General features: G+C 42.2%; 1 protein-coding gene across 3 annotated transcripts in view; it reads left to right on the top strand.

Annotated features, from left to right (window-relative positions):
- RYR3 (ryanodine receptor 3) overlaps positions 1-21,241 on the top strand; it is a 518,005-nt gene that overhangs the window by 287,907 nt on the left and 208,857 nt on the right. For all 3 annotated transcript variants that reach the window (XM_038579912.1, XM_038579911.1, XM_038579910.1), the window contains exons 19-20: positions 6,719-6,911; positions 17,855-18,071. In XM_038579912.1, coding sequence (XP_038435840.1) covers positions 6,719-6,911; positions 17,855-18,071 — 410 coding nt within the window. The remainder of the gene's footprint in view (positions 1-6,718; positions 6,912-17,854; positions 18,072-21,241) is intronic.

Raw genomic sequence — 21,241 nt, 5'->3', positions numbered from 1 at the left:
TGTGGGGGAATGGAGCCTTTCTTGGTTCATGGAGTCACTGTGTCTGGCTGTATGGTAGTGGTAGTAGACTGTAGTGTAGGTTATCAGCAGATCTGTGAAGGTTCTCAGAGTCTTTGGGGAAGTGATTTGAAAAGAAAGAGTTCTGGGATGCCTGGGTGGCTCAGCGGTTGAGCATCTGCTTTCAGCTCAGGTCATGATCCTGGGGTCCTGGGATTGAGTCCCACATTGGGCTCCTTGTGAGGAGCCTCCTTCTCCCTCTTTGTCTCTGCTTCTCTCTGTGTCTTTCATGAATAAATAAATAAAATCTTAAAAAAAAAAAGAAAAGAGTTCTTAGGCTTGCACACATCTACATCTTCTGAGTTTGGTAGGGTCGAATCTGTGAGGGAGTGAATGGGATTGAGAAAAATCATTCCCCTGCTGCCTGCTGCTCATCTCCTGCCATCTTGTCACAATAACCCAAGCTACACTTGAAGAGAACTCTGCCTGGGGATTGGTTAAGGAAATATGAAGGACACCTAGACTATGGGATGGAGCAGATTGGACCTTGTTTTTTTTTTTTTTTTTTAAATTTTTATTTATTTATGATAGTCACAGAGAGAGAGAGAGAGAGAGAGGCAGAGACATAGGCAGAGGGAGAAGCAGGCTCCATGCACCGGGAGCCTGACGTGGGATTCGATCCGGGGTCTCCAGGATCGCGCCCTGGGCCAAAGGCAGGCGCCAAACCGCTGCGCCACCCAGGGATCCCAGATTGGACCTTGTTTTAAAGAGAAACCATTCTCAAAGGAAAAATTTTACTCAGTCCTTCCTAGATTTTGTAGCACTGCATGGGACACCTAGTGGATCCCTTCACGAAATTTTGCATAATGAATACATCAGTGAGTCAGAAGACAGAGAACCCAGTGCATCCAGAGAAGACTACTGTTTGCATTTAAGAATCTGAATATCCATCTAGTTGTGTATCATTCCAGGAGTGGGCAGCACTCCTATCATCCCTCTTGTCTCTCCAGAAGACCAGGAAGCCGGAGGTGCCGAGCCCATACCAGTCATCACAAGCAGTAGCCCTTCTAATTGGTGATAGGGGAAATGGGTTGGTGCTCAGTGCTTTAGATGCTGCTAGTGGCTCTCTGAACATTACCTGCACTTAGTAATATAATGCCGTATGAGTGCGTTCAAAGAACTTCAGCTCCTCTGTCCTCAGTGTCTGATGAGACGTGGAGAAACCATGTCTGCAAGACTTACACCTCTCATGATCATTAAAGCACAAAGCTTCCTTGGGTCCGGCATCATTCTGAATTCCCCAGCCCACCCATGGGGAACATCTATTTGGTAGAAGGCACTGCAGGTAAATATGCCAACATGTGCTTCAGCTGAAGAAATAAGGTCTCTGCTAATGACTCCCACCAGGACAGCATTGAATTTCAGACTATCTCATGAAAGGATAATTGTGGGATGAAGAAATGAAATGGTGCTTTGGTGTCCTGCAGGAGGGAGTGGAGAGTGACGAGGGAGATTTACTGGGAACTCATCATGACAGTTTCTCTCCGTTTCCTTAAGATGTAAATGCCTAGGGCCGCTGACTTTAAACTTATCTGTATGTGGAAATTAAACTACTGCCTTGAACCGATCTTTAACATACTTCTAAAAGTGCAATAGATATTGTCATCCTTGGAGGGAATTATAGTGCTACTATCACGTTGTCACTGGAAAGAGTCAAGAAGAAACAGCATGGCTTTGGAGCTGTGCCTGGGTTTGAACTCCCAGTTCTTCTGTTTCCTGACTTTTGACATTGAGCAAATTACTTAACCTCCAGAGACTTGGCTTCTTCAAATAAAATGAAGAGGCACTGGGGGTTATTCTGTATGTTAGTAAATTGAACACCAATAAAAAATAAATTTAAAAAAATAAATAAATAAAATGAAGAGGAGGGCAGCCCTGGTAATGCAGCAGTTTAGCGCCACCTGCAGCCTGGAGTGTGATCCTGGAGACCCGGGATCGAGTCCCACATCAGGCTCCCTGCATGGAGCCTGCTTCTCCCTCTGCCTGTGTCTCTGCCTCTCTCTCTCTCTCTCTCTCTGTCTCTATGAATAAATAAATAAAAAATCTTAAAATGAAGAGGATACAGGCTCTTATGAAATTTAAATGAGGTGGGACCCATGGGTGGCTCAGTCGGTTAAGAGTCCAACTCTCGATTTTGGCTCAGGTCACGATCTGAGGGTTGTGAGATGGAGCCCTGTATCAGGTTCGTGCAGAGCCTGTTTGAAACCCTCTCTCCCCTCTTCCTGTCCTCCTCCCCCCACTGGCACTCTCGTTCTCTGTCTCTAAAATAAAATAAATTTTAAAAATAAAGTATTTTCTTAAAAAATGTCTAAATAAATAAATGAAGGAAGGAACATGAAGTTCTAGGCATGTGTTAGATACCTAGTAAATATAAAGTCCCATCCCTTATTGTCTATGGACCCCCCTGTAATCATAAAAACAATAGCCAGAGTTGTGTGTCCCTCCCTGGAGACCATGAGAGCAGCCCCATCCTAAGGGAACACCGGAGGCCAATGCTGAATGGGAAATGAAGTTTCAAGCAACATCCTAGGATTATAAATGAGCTTTTCTCTGTGTAAGGAAAAGGCCATCTTAATAGGTCTTTAGCCACTGAAGCCCATGAAGTCACTTTCAAGCATCAGCTATAGAAATAACTCCCTTCTCAATCCTGCTAGCCCACCCTCCAGGCTCCTTAATCTGCTCGGCTGCTAGGAGGTTCCTTTCAGAGGACTGGCCCTTTCTTGTCCTGACATTACTTTCCCTCTCCTGACAGAGCCTTCAAGTAGCCTCTCAGGACTGCCAGTGGGATGAACTCAGCCCCTCAGCAGCATCTAGTATGTTCCTGGGTAGGGAGGGCAGTTTCACAGGAGGAAACTGAGAGCCACCTTTCCCTTTAATAATTCTCTTCCTTGCAGGATTGGAATAAGCAGAGGAATTTCCCATCCCAAGTGATAAGTGCTGCAGGAAATGAATGGAGTAAAATTGCATTTCTTGAATTATTATGACTTCTGACTTTTTAAACTTTTAGATCATTTAGCTCCACAGTCGAATTTGTTTGAGAGGGTCTTTGTCTCCCTGCTGAAACAAGTCCTGGGGTTCGTCTCTCAAGACACAGGCCACCATGACTCAGACCTTTCTAGCCCTGGTGCTATATGGCGAGGAGCCTGAGTGGCTGTGGAACACCAGCATTTTTCCGTGTTTGGTGTTTGGATCCTCCCTCCTTCCAAATGCCTAAGTGTTTGTGTTTTACATTAGAGTGCCAAACTCTGCAGTGCCTGAGGCAGTGGAAATGCTGACCATCAGTGTTTCCATTTGCCTACATTACTCATCAGAAGAGGCTAAATCCTGAAGTAATATATCCTTGGGTTAATTTGAAGATGTGCAGCATATGATAAAGTGGGTTTTTCCTTTATCTTCAAATGCTGGTATGGAATGGCCTTTCTGAGCTTCCTGGGACCTCTAGGTAGGCCCCGGCTTCTGAGTGAGGGGCAGGTTCTTCAGACAGGGAGAGGCCGCAGGACTCCCCAGCTGTTTCAGTGGGTGGTCACTAGGATTACGGAATTCTTCTGTCTTGAAAAGTAGTTGAGAAGGCTTACGCTCTACCACTACTTTGCGTCCCTTCCTCAGAAGGTCAGCCACATTAAACATATTGGAAAGTGATTATTTTGGAGCACTGTCTTCAATAAAGGGACTTACTGATTTTAATAACTCAGTACAGCGACTTTTTCTTATTTTTTTAAAAGATTTATTTATTTATTCATGAGGCCGGGGAGAGAGACAGAGACACAGGCAGAGGGAGAAGCAGGCTCCCTATGGGGAGCCCGATGTGGGACTCGATCCCAGAACCCTGGGATCACAACCTGAGCCGAAGGCAAACACTCACCCGCTGAACCACCCAGGGGCCCCCATGCATATGTTTTAAAAAAAGGCTCAAACCCTGATTTTGTTTTTTGTGTTGATCATTTTACTGTTGTAGCAGCATCTTCTACTTGGTCCCCATTCTCTTAGAATAAAGCAGTTTCGGAAAAGGCAGTGACGTTTACCACAAGGATATGAGTGTTTAGTTGTGGTGGTGGTTTTCCACCAAAAAAGGATACCAGACAGGAGAAATTCTCCTAGCTGCCATTCCTCGGGAAGGCACTTGGCAAAGATGGCATATTAAAGGCTAAATAAAGCTTGGAAGCCAGCTCCTGATGACATCAAAGCCCTGCTATAGATGAAGAGGATCCCTCCTGAAAGCTGCTCTGAACCTTTACTGGCCCAGGCTCAGGCCAGCACAGACGCCAACAGCACAGTCTGAGTGGGTGGGAAGGGAGGGCACTAGCATGGAAATTCAACGCTGTCACTTTGTCCCAGTTTATATGAGACTCAGAACAGTAATGGCCTCCTGATTTGTATTTTTATCCAGCAAAGATCTGAATACCTTTAACATTAGTTGACCAACTGAGCATTTCACTTACTTCGTGGTTTTCTCAAATTCGCAGAAATTCTTGGACGTTTTTCAAACGACTACAGTGATAACAAGCAAAAGTTAAACTAAAGGAAAAAGAAGCATTCAAAGCAGGAAAGATTGGTTTTTAATGGGAAAATAGGAAATACTGAGAATGAGGCCAATGTAGCAAGATTTGTTGAGTTTTATTTAGTGTCCTCCATTAAGGAAGAAAAGATGTGTGGGGGATACCTACACTCTGAAAAAGGAACCACAAGTACTCAGACTCCTCAAATAGAGAAGCTGGAAAGGTATCCAACCTATGTGCTCTTCAAGTTTGGCTTAGATTCCTTTGTTTTAAACTAACTTGTTCCTCATTCTCAGGAATGAAGCAAGATATGAAGTTACAAAAGCCAAGTCCAAGGCCGTCCCAGGCCAGCGTGCATTGCATACATCATTATGTGTCACTGCACCAGTGTGGTGCAAAGAGTCCAAGTTGTATGTTAGGTCCAGCTTTGTTTCCCCTACTGCATCTCCTCCTCAGGCCCCCACCAGTCCCTACCTTCCTACGGTATCAAACCCTGGCCGTTCGGTGGGTTATGTCATACATTCCCTTTGTATAAACCATTCCTTCCATCTGGAATACTGTTATTGATCTAGTGGACCTTTGATCCTTTCAATCTTGTCCCATGCTCCTAGGCCAACTTGGCAAACCTTCTATCTTAGAAAACATTATCTTGTGAACATCTTTGTTCCAAAAATTACATGGAATTGTAATTCTTTTTTTTTTTTTAATGTTTATTTCCCCCACTAGATTATGGATCTCTTGGGGACAGGAACTGGATCTTCTGTCTTTGATACCCAACCCCACACACAGTATCTGGCACCATGTAGAGTCTCATTAATGTTTGCTGAAAGGTGGGAAGAAATATGAGATGGTTTTGTCACTTGGCTACAACAACCAAAAAGGGATACCTAATATTTTTATTTAGGAGAGTATAGTAGTTTCACTAGTTTAATATCACCTCTTGTTTTAGAATGTACCACTAGAATAGCAGTAACCCCTGGAAACATTAAATGATTCTAAGCTGAGATTAGAGATATCATATAGCATAGTTATGTACACGAAATTTGTAAACAACTCACGTACCCATCATAAGAGGGTTTTTAATGACCTTATGGCATATTATGAAGCCATTAACATGCAGTTTTTAATTAATATTCCATTATATAATCAGATATATGTGATGGGATAAGTAGAAAAAACAGGTCATAAAACCCTGCAATATCCTAGTTTGGATGAAAAGTGTATATGTGTGTATGAAAGTAGAAGCATTTTTTTATTGAGTTACATTGTTTCCTTATTTATATTTTTAATTTTTCTATATGTATGATGAACATTTGTAATGGAGATGTATTAATTCTGTAGTTAAAAAAATAAGATTTTTATAAATTTTTTTTTGCCTAAAACTCCATTTTAATACCTCCCTTCTGCTTCTCCACTGCCCTCTTGCCAATAGAATCATAAACTTGGTAGAGGGATGTGTGAGGGACTTACAATTGTTTACTTTCAGAACTTCCAGAATGAGATGCTATGACACAGAAATACTGAGGGGTGATCTTCTCATGACTCTAAGGTCAGGAAGTGACAGATCATCTTATGAAAGAGATATGCAGTAACCAGCAACAAAACCCACCCACACAGTATAGTGGACCAAGATTTTCCCTGCTCGTATGAACTATTAGAATTCTTTAAAACAAGTAAGCAACCTATGCTGCACAGTTTAACGGCTGGATGACCTTGCTTTTACTCGCTTTGATGGCTCCTGCATCCAGTGTTAAAGTGGCCCTATCTCTAAGAGGAGATAGAAGACAGCATGGTCATAGACATGGTCGTAGACCGCGCACGCACACGCATACCCCAGGACCCACACCCAAGAAAGTGATTTGTCCATTATTTCAGACACCACCAGGCCAGATTCTGAGCACATGTTGAGGGGGTTGAATTCATGTTTGTTCTCATTGCTGGCAGCATTAGGGTGTCCTCTGAGACTCCTCTTGTCTCAGGCTGCCTACTCACAAGCTCCAGAAGTCATTTCTCGTTGCTCACCTCACGGGGAAAGCCAAGTTGTGTTTCCAACACAGTAGCATATGTAGACCTCCTGTGTGCCATGATACCTCCCCACCTCCCCTAGGGGGCCTACGAGCACCTTCTTCAGAGTCCCAAATGCCTTCTTGTTCTTTGCTCACCAGGCCGCATACCCAGAGCCGTAGCCTCCATCAACCAGCACCTCCTGAGATCAGACGACGTGGTGAGCTGTTGCCTTGACCTCGGAGTGCCCAGCATCTCTTTCCGCATCAACGGGCAACCTGTGCAGGGGATGTTTGAGAACTTCAACACAGATGGGCTCTTCTTCCCTGTGGTGAGCTTCTCTGCAGGTGTCAAGTAAGTGATGGCTGTGATTTCATGAAGAGTAGCTGTTAGCCCACCTCCCCACCTCTCCTGTGAGCAGGGAAGCATGGTACTGTCTCTCAGGACTTCCATGCCATGAGCAACTTCCCTGCATACCCCCCTCCCCAAATAATAGTGAAAGCAGGAGAGCAATCCAGCATCACTAACTCAGTAGATACTTGCTGAATACATACCTACTGCCAAGGGTTTTATCATGTACTCATATAGTAAGATAAGATCTATGTGGAACCTTGCTTTAATAATTATTTAAAAATTAAATGCTCAGTATTAAAAATTTGAAAGATACAGTTATAAATACGACAATATTATCCATGATCCCAACATTTAACTCTAATGTCTGCTGATACTTTGGTGTATTTTCAAGCCTTTTATTCTACACAAATATGGGGCTTTTTTAATGGACATCACACTGAATATGAAGTTTTATGTCTTGATTATTTTTCATTTAATGATACATTAATGAGCCTTTTCCTGAGTCATTAAGTATCCTCTTTAAACAATTTTTATAGCCATATAATATCCTTTTATCTGGATGTCCCATAATATAGACATTACTTTGTTGTTAGACTTTCATGCTGATTCCATTTTTATCTTTATGGACATCCTTGAGAATAACTCTGTCTGCATTTCTGTTAAGATCCTCCTAAAAGTAGGTCAAAAGTTATTAAAATCTAAACTTATAATTACATAGCCAAGTAGATTTTCAGGAAGATTGTATGGAACAGTTCAGAAATCATGATCAACAATTTTGAAATCTCAAAAGCTCTGAAACAGTAAGTTTCTTTATAAATCATTTCACTACAGACTCTGACCTGAATTCATTTTGTGGTAAAACTGTCATCAACAGAAATGTTGAGGCTGCTGCTAGTCTTCCATTTATTCCATTTCTTATGAATATTTACATATTTAATTGTAGAAATACTACTGTGTTCAATTACGGGATATAGCCCCTCACTTGGCTGGAGGTTCTATTTAATACATACTATGTATACTTTCTTTTTTAAAATCTAAAGAACTATGAAGTCTGAAACACAACTCCTAAATTTTCAGGTAAAGGATTTGTGCCTGTAATATAACTTAAAGCAATGAATGGGAATACCCAACCAATTGGATGTTCATTAACTTTTGTTATTGGTTATTTTTAATCTTTGCCAATTTGAGAAAATTATAACTTAAGTTTTAATTTTCTATTTATTTGATTACCAGTGTCATTAAGCATTTTTCATGCTTATTATTCTCACATATTATCTCAGCCCAATATTTTTATTTTGTGTTCTCTGCCTTTCTGGTATTAATTTTGGGGGCTTTTTTTATGTTAAGACTATTTAAGGTACTGCTTATTGGTTTCAAATATTTTTCCCAGTTTGTGATTTACACTTTCACACTTAGTTTTATTTTTCTCTTGTTTTTTTTGTCTTTCCCTTTTACAAAAATAATGCAAGTCAAGGAAACACCAAGAACCCAAAATTGTACCACCCAGAGATAACTGTATTACCTTTTAATTTATCCATATCAATATTTTTACATTAGATTGGATTTATACTATACAAGCTATTTTTCTCCATACTATTGCTAAATATTGTGTTCATTGCTCTGCCCCTTCCCTTGTACCAGTTAGATGCTACATTAATTATTTTCATCTGACTATATGTTTTAATGTCTATAAGACAAGACCCCATTATAAGTCTTCTTCTCCAAGATTTCCATAGTCATTTTCATTTCCTGTTAAAGTGATCCTAGTTAACTGAGTGGGAAATCAGAGTCAACACAGTTAGAATCACATTGCGTGGGTGACAAATCGCCTGGGTGGCTCAGTGGTTGAGCATCTGTCTACCTTTGGCTCAGGTCATGATCTCGGGGTCCTGGGTTCGAGACCTGCATGGGACTCCCAACAGGGAGCCTGCTTCTCTGCCCCTCTCTCTGTGTTTCTCATGAATAAATAAAATTTAAAAAGAAAATAAGAATCACACTAGTTTCTAGGGAAGCCATTGGAAAAGGCCGTGAGAGAAGGGGTGTAGAGAACAGATGCCTGGAGCTCGGGCCATAAAGAAACCATCTCAGAGCTCTGAGCATCTCAGGGATGGATTTCCCAAGTGACAGCACCATGATAGGCCTCAGCACATCAGGTAGATTGATAAACCAAGACATGTTCATCTATCTTCCAACAGAGGAATTATCCTTTGGAAATGATATTCAGCCTTTGGCATTTGACACAAATAGGCAAATATACATAGTATAAGCTAATGTGTATTTGCAAACATACAGAGTAACACAGTGTACAGATGCATGTACATATTTATAAACCTATTCATGTAGATGGATTCAATATATTTAAATTAAATATTACCATTGTTTGAGATTCTTGTAACAAAGGGAAGACCACCATAGCAAAACCTTACTAGGGCTGCAAATCTACTCATCACTGTTTCAAGCCAGAGAGTCTTGTATCAGCCCCAGGGACTGTATTCTAGATTGCAAGTTCTTTACCCGTGTTCCTCTCTGCTGAGGATATTCCCATTAGAATTTCATTCCAATTCTCCCATTTTAAGTGTTACATCCTTAAAAGGCATGTAGAAAACAAAGAGCATCATTGAAAGAGACTCTGTAAGTACAAAGAGGAGTGATTGAAACAGAGACCCTCTTATAGTTGGGGGGAACCAGCATATGCCCCATTGTGCCTCTTCTCCACTTGATTCCCGAGGAGGAAAGAGAATGAGTAGAAACTGAAATATGAGTCAATACGATGTAATAGCATTTGGGTCATCCACCTGTTGACTCAGTACCTTCTTTGGAGAAACAAGGTCACTCTGAGCAATCCATTCCCAGGACCCTGCTTCCCCGCTTAGCTAATGGCCTTAGTCACCCAGCATCACTGCCTTTCCCTTCTTTGTTGGTTTTGACCGTATCCCACTCACTGGGTCCCACGTCTTTTCAAAGCAGGTACACCTGCTTCTTAAGCATCTCATCTGAGAGAAGTGCTTGGCTAGAAGTCTTATCTCTGGAGAAAAGGATTTTTTTTATCCTGCTACCTAATGGACTTTTCTGAGTCCATACAACAATCTTGTATGTGGTATAATGATTTTTTAAGTCTGTGAATTTATTTTTTTGTGAGGACTTATTGAAATCTCTTGGCAAAGAACTGCAGTTAGCAGGTGAAGAAATAGGCAACTCAGATGCATCCATGTGCAGAAGATGCTTCTAGCATCTCTTGTCCAGGTCAGCAGAGCATGCAGCCTTCTCATTGCACAGGAAAAAGAGAAGCAAAGTTCCAAGATAAGAAAAAGTAGTTGTCTAACCCATTTATAAGGCACAAATGGTGGGAGAATTTAGAAACTGAAGAGTCCAGATGTGTTGACCTGGAAAGTTTATACCTTAGCTATGAGAGATTCTGGCTTAGAGCACCTGAACAAGTGGTAAGCTAAAAAAATGATGCCAGGAGGCTTGATGTCTCTCATTTTCAGGAAAATGTCACCTCTGGCATGTTCCTGTCTTTGCTTCTCAGAACATGGTATGATCTGAGGAGAGATGGAATTGATTGCACATTTGGGAAACACATTTATCCAAGTCCTTCACCTCGGTCATCCTCAGTGCTGGTCTCATGTTGGAGAGTAGCCAATTGATTTATTTTTATTTGTGAGCAAATGGGATCAATATTACCAATAATTACTCTTACATCAACTGGTACACTCTAATCTGGTGCTGAAACCCAGAAGTTTCCCTCTATACTACTTGAGTTCAGTTGTACAGAAAGCTAGAGAGAGAAACTAGGATATTAACTCCAAGTTAATTAAAGTATCTTATTGAAAATAAATGTTTAATAACACAGTTGATCAGGTGACCAAGTCCTCTGATCATTGGTCCTGTGCCAAGATCCACTGTGAGTGGTTAAGGTAAGGAAGGCAGAGCAGAAATGCTGAGGCGCTGAGCTCCCAGGTAGTTCAGTTGGTTAAGCATCCCTGCTCTTGATTTCCCCTCAGGTCACTATTTCAGGGTCATGAGATTGAGCTCCACATGGGGCTCCATGCTCAGCAGGGAGTCTGAGAGTCTCTCTCCCTCTACCCATCCCCCACCACTCATGCTGCTTGTAAGTGAGCGCTCTCTCTCTCTCTCTCTCTCTCTCTCTCTCAAAAAAAAAAAAAAGTGCTGAGGCCCTCTTAAAGCATTAAGCATCCTTAAATACATTAAGGATTACACTGTTCCCAAAAATGTAAATTTGAAAGCTAAAAGAACAAAACTTTATTTTTTCATATACAAAATAATAATACAATCAAAAATAAATTTTTGTTTTCACCCCATATAGTAGAATACCTGCCTAATTCTATAGCGTCTCTCCTAGCAAGATGCAAGGTTATGCCTGTGTAGGAAGAGAGTCTTCTCCCATCATACAAGCATTCAGCATTGTTTCTCATATTTATTTTCAACTTCCATGTGGCTTTTAAGCTACATTTCTCTTTTACAGCCCCATTTCCTCCTATTGAATGGTCTTTGCTGAGGTCACAGGCTTGAATTTGTGACCCCAAGATTATTTTTATCACCACAAACTATGTTGTTAATAATCCCCGATTAAGGTGTCCCTGCCAGGACTCATGGAAGAGCAAAAATCTTTTTCAATTAGATTTACCCACAGTGAAGTCCAAGGAAATGTGAGTAATTACTAACAAAATCCACAAATCAATATGTACTCTCTCTTCCATTATGAATGTGCCTCCTTAGTTTTCTTTTTAGTGTGGTTTGTTTGTGGATACTCTTCATGCAGTAGGCCCTCAATGTAACAACACTGGTTATAGAACGGAATTTGGGATGAGGCATGTCTGCTTTGGAGACCACCCAAAAGGTTGAGTTACTTAAATGCCAACAAGCCCTTATTAAAAGGTATTCTCACCCTGTGAGATGGCATCATGGCACGAACCACATGGAGACCATTACACAGAAGACAAAGTATATGGTGAATTTGGGGTGATCCTTTTCATTTTGCAGAAAATTGATGAGCTAATTGCTGTAGTAGAATATATTTTATAGCTATAGTTAAACTCCCCATGGATCTATTTAACTGTCCCACATAACTCTTTTACCAGCCCTTTCTAATTTATAAGAACAACAATATCCAATTTGTGGTTGCTGTTTGTTTTCTGTTGGTTTCCACCAGACTTGGCTAAAATTCAGGTAACCAGCGGCTTCGCTATTTCCAGCTTACTGTGGTCAATGCTGTGGAAATTATTGCTGAGATAAATATACCTCTGTGGAGAATATGGTGAGCACTGGCTGGATTGCCCTGGGCTTTCATCAAACACTGGCCAGGAAGAAATAGAATTGTGGGAATGCATCGCTCACTTGTTCTCCCATCTTAGCAATAGGGACTGAAGATGCAATTATGAATCATGACTTATGAGTTGAATTCAGGTCAGCCAAAACGTTTTCATTCTTTCTCCTCTCAACCACAGCCTGTACCCTCTTCTTCTCTGGAACACCTTGCCCACTCTCTGAGAGAGATTCACTAGCAGATGAGAGGAAAGGAGATGTCCAGTAAGACAGACTCAAGTCATGTCACACGTTTGCTAGCAAGCTATGGATAAGGAGACTGAGTCATCCTCCTTGAGCATGAAAAAGCCTTGTCTTGATTTTTACTATATTTTTATTTCAGGGGTCAGTCTTTCAAATCCAGGGACTTGCACTAGGAAGTCTCATCTCTTCTGCCATTGGCAAGCCACAATGCCTGAATCTCAAGGGACTAAAATGAAAATGCTAGCAGGGATTTTTCAGTACCATTTGCTCTGTTTTCAAAATCAGCCAAGAATATAAAAAATTCCTGCACATATCTCCAAACTTCACTACTCCCAGGAGACGATTACTGGAGCTATTGCTCATCTCTGAGGTGGAGGTATCTAAGGTCTAAGGACAGTCACTTACTGTAATCACTTTAAGAAAAAAAAAAAAAAAACCTTGGAGAGCTGATGGAATGTCTTGAGTTATAGGAAGAACTCCCAAAGATAGGTAACAGGTACTTCAGTGGAAGAGATTAAATTGATTAATGAAATTGATTTTATTTTATTTTTATTTTTTTGTATATTTTTATTGGAGTTCGATTTGCTAATATATAGCATAATACCCAGTGCTCATCCTGTCAAGTGCCACCTGAAATTGATTTTAAAATCCATTAATGTAGAGAAAAACGCAAGGCTCAAGAAGAACTAATTTTTAAAAATATATATATTTTATTTATTTATTCATGAGAGACACAGAGAGAGAGAAGCAGAGACACAGGCAGAGAGAGAAGCAGGCTCCATGCAGGGAGCCCGACGTGGGACTCAATCCCGGGTCTCCAGGATCCTGCCCTGGGCTGAAGGCGGCGCTAAACTGCTGGGCCATCAGGGCTGCCCAAGAAGAACTAATTTTAATGAACTCAATTCTTCAATTATCTTTTTATTTTAAGTTTAATATTTTCTGTAAGGCCGGGAGATTCTGTGGAACCTGAGGAACAGGAAAGAATGCACCTGGAGAAGAGAGATTTACATTCTAATTGAAATTTCTCACGAGTAGGGCAAAAGATTTAAATGATAAACATTAAGTGCCAAGTACCAGCTTTATGGCAAGGAGACTAGGTATCTGTAACTCTGTTGTTTTTCTTGCTACCCCTTCAAATTCACACTCCGGACAAGTCCTCAGGCCAGCTCTGTAGCCTTTATGACTCCTTGTAAGAATGACAACCATCTTGTTGGTAACGTAAAAGTGCCACTTATTTGGCTATAAAAAACTCAGATTTGTATGCAGTTGATGTAAGGCCTTCACATCAAGGTGTGAGGCCTTCCCCACTTTGGCCTGCAGTCCAAGGTCCCGCTCCTCCCTGGTCAGCCCGCTCCGCTCAGGCCCTCTGGGAGTCCGGGGAGCGGCCTGTGGGGCTGAGGGGCACAGCGCCTGTGCCCCTGGCGCAGCTGCCACTGGCAGCATGCCATTGTATCAGGACATGTGGCAGTTATACAGTTGCTGCCACCTTTCCCTTGTCATTTCCTCAGAGCCTTAGGCCGGGAGCATCTCACCGCTATTCTTTCTGCGCAGGCTTGGCCACTTGTGCTGGCTACCCCCATCTGGCTCACCTCAAGGCCTACTCTGTATTGCCCTGCCTTGCGCACGGGCCTCCCGCTCCCCCCAGTCCCTAGGTTTCTGATCTCTGCTCAGTCAGTTGCCTTTCTGGCCATAATTCCTTTCGAGATGGCTGACAGCTGCTTCATTTGTGGCATCTGTCTGGCCTTCCAGGAACAGAGTCCTTGACCCTGTCCTGAGCAGAAGGGCAGCTCTTTGTCTTGAGGTCCTTGTCCCTCCATCTCCTTCTCTGTTGCTATCACCAGGCAGACATGTCCCCCACTAAGTTCCAGGGGATGTTTGCAAGCTTCTGAGTAGTTCTTAAGCACTCATCGTTTGACTTCAGATAGGAGACTACTCCCTTCCCTTTCTCCCTGATAGTTCTCTCCAAATGCCGCCTTTTCCTTTCTTACTGAGGTGGAGGTATGTGATGGGCTACGGCCACGTTGGCATCATAATTTTTTGAGGGACCCTCAAGTAGATCCAGCATCTTCAGGATGTGCAAATATTGGCATCCTCTGGCTTATCTGCTTGTGAGACCTCTGCTAAAACTCTAAGACAGAGGTGGACTCCCAGTTTGTCATCTTCAAATAATTAAAATGAATTTCAGATGTTTCTTTTGATTATTCCCTTAAAGCCTATATTTTATCACTAGTTACTTCCTTTGACTTGGTCAGTCTGGATCTCCTGGAGAGAGTTGTTAGGAGGACCACCAATATTAGTGGTGGTTTGTTGGAGCCCTTCCCAGAAACTCTGGGCAGTGAAGGGAAGGAGTAACAGATGGTAGCTGTGCCTGGCACCAGCTCTTGTCCAGTTCTACCTGCTGGGGGACAGAGCTTCTGTCTGGCAGGTCTTTCTTCTGCTCACTGAGGCCTAGTGCAATGATATTTGGAGACCAATGCTTCAGTGAGCAGTAAACACTGATTTCTAGCTATGTAAATTTTTCATTTTACAGTTTTTGTGGCCATTGGAGGAGTTGAGATGAAGATTTATAACCAAATTATCATTCTCTCTTTAATAACTGAATATGAAAACAGAAATCATGGTTTTCCCTATGTGCTGTGTGGAATTCCAGCTTTCTTGATTTGCTCTCTATCCAGAAGATGACAGCAGATTTTAAAATGTAAGGGAAATTTTAAGACTAAACAGAACTGGCAAGACACCTCATGAATAATTAAGCCCAGCTAGAAGGCCTCATAAGAAATCATTTACCTGTTCTTGGAACCTGTACACTCGTGAGTAACAAAGAATACGCTTGCTGTACAAGCTCCTGGGCATTCAGCTCCTCACAGAATGGATGCTTAAGGAGAAGAGAGGAAAAACAAAAACAACCATCCCACACTCTTCTTTTGCTCAAAAAGCTCTAGTTCTGTCCCACGGTTACAACATGTCAGTAACACAATCTGCTGCGCTGCGGCTGAATCGGGAAGTTCTCAACCAATAATTTCAAGGCTTAGTCATTATTTCCTGAAGGTTCACTAAATTAGTAACATCGAAGGCTAATGACTCAACTTTGTTTTAATGTCATTGTTCATATTCTTAAAACACATAGACCATGCCCCCTTACATAACATTTGATGTGGGAACATTCACAAGGGACTCTTGAGGTTCTAATTCTATGTCATTGTTTAGTACTTTAGAATGGGAAGTGGGAGGTTCTTATGATTTCTATAATTTTAAAACAGCATTTGGTAGAATGCTGTTTGGATAAAAGATTTGTTTGTATTGAGAAGGAAAAAAAAAAGAACTTAATGTCTCCCACTTAGAGTTTTATTTTTCCAGTTTCATAATTAGGCTACTTCCACAATCAGTTATTCCGCCAACACGGTGATGCTCTTGTGAGGCTGCCCTAGCAGAACGTTCCAGTAGAAGGAAGTGAGGCTGGTGGAGGAGAGTGTTACTGTGAGAGCTTTGCCAGGTCCTACCCCTCCTCCCTGTGCCTCAGCCCCCTGTGTGTGCACATCCACCACCCTAGCCCACCCCACCCCATCAGCAGCTCCTAACTATCCTTGTGAAACTAAACTGGGATCCAGTGACTACTTCCCACCATGTCCATCCTCACATGGGTTCAACCTATCCCTACCTCCCACTGGGACTAGTTTGGTGTCCGGGACCTCCAAATACCTGCTCATTGGGCTGCCCCTCTGTCAACATGGACCAGCTAGAAGAGTCCTGTATCTCTTCTCCTTTAGATCTTTCAGAGGCTTCTGACCTGGAATACGATCTCATCATCTTGCCATGGCTCACAGACTCTGCCTGACCTAGCACTGCGCCCTCCTACTTCCTGTTCTGTCCCTCAGGCTCTCCACCCAAACTCTGTCCTGCCTCCGGGCCTTGGCACATGTTCCTCTCCCAGATTTTAAACTCCTTAGCTCTTCTCTATCCCGCAGGGTTAATGCCGGTCTCCTCAGAGAGGCCTTCCTGGACTCCAGTCAAGGAGCCACCCTCTTTCCTGAGTTAGTTCACATCACCACCTTTAGTCCTTCCTCGGTATCTCCCAATCAGTAATCATGACTGTTTCTCTGGTTGGATGCCTGCTGTGTGACACCAGGGACGCTGGAGGCCTTGTTGCTGAGTCTCCAGGGCAGAGAAGAGCACTAGCACGTCCTATGCCTTCAGTAACTCATTGCTAAGCAGAGGGAGGGGGAGGGCATGAGTGCTGAGCACATTTGCTCTGTGTACGTATTGATTTTTTCCTGTGTGAAATTAGTGTTGACCCTACAGGGCTACATATCTTTTCCTGTAAACTGTGGTCCTATTTCCTCATCAAATTAATGTGTTTGCAGTTGATTTGCAAAAGCTCTATTTCTTGTTACAAACCTAGGAGAATATGAAGTATCATTTGGAAGTGGTTCACTTTGGTTCTGTCCTCCTTGCAAGGGGAGGTTTGAGGCGTAACCATGACCCTAACCTAACCCACAGAGATGAGGCTAAAATTGAGCCAGGATGCTTAATTAACATATTGGAAGGCTTCAGTGTACTGGAAGGCAGTGGCTGCCATCACTATGCTCCCCTGAGTGCTTGCCCCCATCCTGGGAGGTCTCTCCAGACACTGCAGGAGGGGACCAGAGTGTCAGGCCTGGATGCCAGCAGGGGGTGGTGCCCCTGAGAAAGGCACTGGTACCACATTGAGCAAACGTGTGGTGCCCATTTTGCTTCCTAAGCTATTGCCATCTGCTGATGCTTCTCCAGAGTCACCCCCATAGGGCTGCCTCGGGGAACTGCAGCCTCTGCACTGTATAGCTTCAAATAATATCACCTGGCATGTATATCATTGGTGTTTAATATTCTGGTATTACTTCATCTTTTGCTTGCTTCTGAAAGTTAGGGATAGGAAGAATTTTTTCCTATTTCCCCCAAATAGTTATGCTATGTTTACTTTAATTGATGTATAAGTAATGTCCCTCGGGTAAAAAGACTTGAAATCCTCATGCTGTAATTTCAACATGATCTTTTCAGAGAATAATATCATTATCATCATCATCATCATTAGTTACTCTTTTCAGCACTCTAGTAATAATATCTGCAATGATGATTTGTCTACTAGAGTAAGGAAAAATATGATTTTTAAAGCCTAGTGATATTCATGTATAAATTTTTAAGAATTTAGCTGACATGGTTCAACTGAAGATCACACCCGGATAGTTCTTTCCACTGCTTTATTTCACACTTTTGAATATTTGCTGTACTGTATCTAAATTCAGATGGTGGGAATCTCACTTCCCACCAAAATAACGTGGGTGTGGGATGGGGGGCTTATCTTGAACGTTCACTTTCTTGAACTGGGATTTCTTTTTTTTTTTTAACCTCTCTCTTCCTGGTCTCTCCAAATGCCACAGAGTGCGTTTCCTGATGGGTGGACGTCATGGCGAATTTAAGTTCCTGCCTCCATCTGGCTACGCACCTTGCTATGAAGCCTTACTTCCGAAAGAAAAGATGAGACTGGAGCCTGTCAAAGAATATAAACGTGACGCTGAAGGAGTCAGAGATCTGCTGGGTACCACCCAGTCCCTCTCTCAAGCCTCTTTCATCCCGTGTCCCATAGACACCAGTCAGGTAGGTTCAAGCTGCCAACAGGTAAACCACATAGACGAAGCAATAGGGCTAAATCCTTCTCTCTGTGTGGTGTTGGAGCCATTCCTATCGTATACTGTGTATCATGTAGTTGTCATGTAGTGTGAATAACTGTGTTCCTTGTGTTTCCACCATGTACTTAGATTGAGGTCTTTAAGGATTTCTCAATCAGAGAACATGTTGATCACTTGCTATATGCAAGGTTCTATGAAGTGCAGGCACAAATATGCAATATTCTTTGTGAATTCACAACCAAGTTGAAGAGGTAAAAGCAAATGTATTATTTTTTTAAGTCTGAATGTAATATATGCAAAATGAACTGTAGCACAAATAAGTGCTAGAGGCGCCTGCTACACTAGAATAGTTCTAGAAGTCTAGTTAGAGAGGATAGAATCCAACCAGGGCTTTTAATAAGCTTAAATGGGGAGGGGCATCCAGGGTTAAGTAATAGGAATGGAGTCAGTAAGGATCTAGAAGTAGTGACAGGTGGATAACCACCCTGTGATCCAGCAATCTCACTACTAGGCATTTGCCCAAAGAATACAAAAATACTAATTCAAAGAGAGACATGTAGCATGTCTGTTTCTAACAGCATTATCTACAGTAGCTGAATTATGGAAACAGCCCAAGTGTCCATTGGTTGATGGATAAAAAAGAAGGGTGTGTGTGTGTGTGTGTGTGTGTGTGTGTATGTATGTATGTAATGGAATATTACTCAGCAATAAAAAGAATGAAACCTTGACATTTGCAACAACATAGATGGAGTATTATGCTAGAGTATTATGCTAAGCAAAATAAGAGAATGACAAATATCACATGATCTCATTCATATGTAGAATTTAAGAAACAAATGAGCAAAGGGGAAAAAAGAGAGGCAAACCAAGAAGCAGACTCTTAACTCTAGAGAACAAATGGATGGTCACCAAAGGGGAGGTGGATAGGGGGTGGGGGAGATAGGTAATGGGGATGAAGAGTACACCTGCCATGACCAGCACCATACATAAAATTGCTGAGTCCCTATATGTACACCTGGAATTAATATTACACTGTATGTTAACTATACTGGAATTTAAATAAAAACTTTTTAAAAAGTAGATATGATAATAAATACTCTGATGTGGCTAGATGCTTGGAGGAGGGAGAGCATGTAGGTGAAGAGATGGAAATAAAACTAAAAGAAACGGGATTGTATATAGGAGGAAAGTGCTGATAAATGGACATTTCTTTCCCTTCCCAGGGTCTCTGTTTTGAGAGCGATACCCTCACATGCTTATGACAAGGGGTGTAAATAGCAGCTTTCAGTATTTCCTCCACACCAGTGCTCCTCAAGTCACTATTCTAAATGTTAGAGAAAATCAGTGACTAAGGGCCTTGTCTCTGAGGCACGTCAAATTAATAGTTTGTAGGAATATAGCTCTTTTGACCTGTAGAAGGTCTCCAGCATGTTACTGCCCCGTGATAGTCATGTGACCCTATTGCATTCAGTTCCGCGAGCATATTGCTGAATTTGCTTCCTACCTCCTGCAGCTAATTATCGTGAATTCGCTTAGAATGGAAAAGCAGCATTGCCCTGCCTGCTTCACGGACCCTGGTGCAGCACCTTGAAAGAAGTTGGCATTAAGAAGGTTGATAGGAAACTGGGGAGGCATTGTTGAGCCAGAGACAATCCTGGGAATCAGATCCTCTGGTTCATGTATATCCTAGACAGGAAGCTCAAGGGCCAAAAAACTAAACCAGTTTCCACATGGACGCAAGGCCACAAAGTGCCCAAGTCGGGGGAAAGCATGAGCCTGATACCTACTCCTCTGTACCATCCCTCACTAATCAGAAACGAGGGTTAGGATAGGCCTTCTAGAAGTGGGCCTCAAGAAAATGAGGGGAACTTTTGATGAAGGAGGGAAGGCAGGCTTGACCAAAGAGTGGGAAGAGCACCTAAACCTGCAGAACTGAAGACTGGAAAATCCAAGATCGCAGAGAAATCAACAAGCCAGAAAAACCTTTGAGGTCTGGACCCAAAGTCGAATCTGTGGTGGACCCTGGAACTAGGGAGCTGTCCCCAGGGAATCGAATGATAGGGAAGTTCTTGTTGGAAAGGTGCAGTTTATTTTGGATGATGCCTTCTAATTTTTTAGTGTCTACCATTCTCTGAAATTATTGTCAGAGGAGAAGTTAAACATGTTAAACATGTCAATTCCATCCTCCCCCAAGCACAGTAACCAATTTGCAGATGAAGTATTGCTGGCTGGATCCAGCAATACGTAGGCACTTCCCATTCTCAGGGCTTGAAGGACCCCAGCCCCTAGCTACGCACTGGGAAGGAGGAGCCCAGCCCCAGATACCCCACAGCAGTTAGCAAGCCAGTGTACTCTGCCCTAGGCAGTCACTGATTGAGGTCACTGAAATTATGGTTAGGGGCTCTTCATGGAGGACTCTTTAGCATATTTTCTCCTTTTAGTGAAGCATGTGGTTCCTCCTACATGCAAATCCTCTAATTTGTGATCACTTAAGAAGCACTTAGTTTAAAAATTACCTTGGTTGGGGCACCTGGGTGGTTCGGTAAGTTAAGTGCTGCCTTCAGCTCAGGTCATGGTCACGGTCCTGCGATCGAGGACCCATCAGGCTCCCTGCTCAGCAGGGAGTGTGCTTCTTCCTCTGGCTCTCCCTGTCATGCTCACTTGCAGGCACACTGTCTCCCATGCTCTCGCTCTATCTCAAATCTTTAAAAAAATTATCTTTACCAATAACACCCAGATACAGTTATAATTTGTTTGCTAATAATTTTCCCATTTTGCTCTTTACTGAAACGTCATGCCACTTACTAACTTTGACTCTTAAGTGATTAGATTAAGTTGATTTTTTTTAATGTCCCTAATTGAAGGGCAGATAGTGATTATAACACATAGTTTAAATACATTGCTGTTTTTCTCCATGATCTCCTTATATACCTCACTGAACCTCACTGACTTGATATGCCTTTTTTTCTTTTATCTTTTTTGAAAAAAAAAGTCTCCGGGAGCTACCCCCTTCAAAAAAAAAAAAAAATCAGGATTTCTGTATTAGTGGAAGCACTAATAACCTTTGTAATAGAGTGAGAAATACAGGGACCAGGCAGGTGATGCAGAAATGAAGTAGGTCAAGTGCACAGGCCCTCC

The sequence above is a fragment of the Canis lupus genome, chromosome 30 (assembly GCF_011100685.1).
Source record: "Canis lupus familiaris isolate Mischka breed German Shepherd chromosome 30, alternate assembly UU_Cfam_GSD_1.0, whole genome shotgun sequence".
NCBI classification, from domain to species: domain Eukaryota; kingdom Metazoa; phylum Chordata; class Mammalia; order Carnivora; family Canidae; genus Canis; species Canis lupus.
The sequence above is the reverse complement of the archived record's forward strand: the minus strand, read 5'-3'. Positions and strand labels throughout refer to the sequence as shown.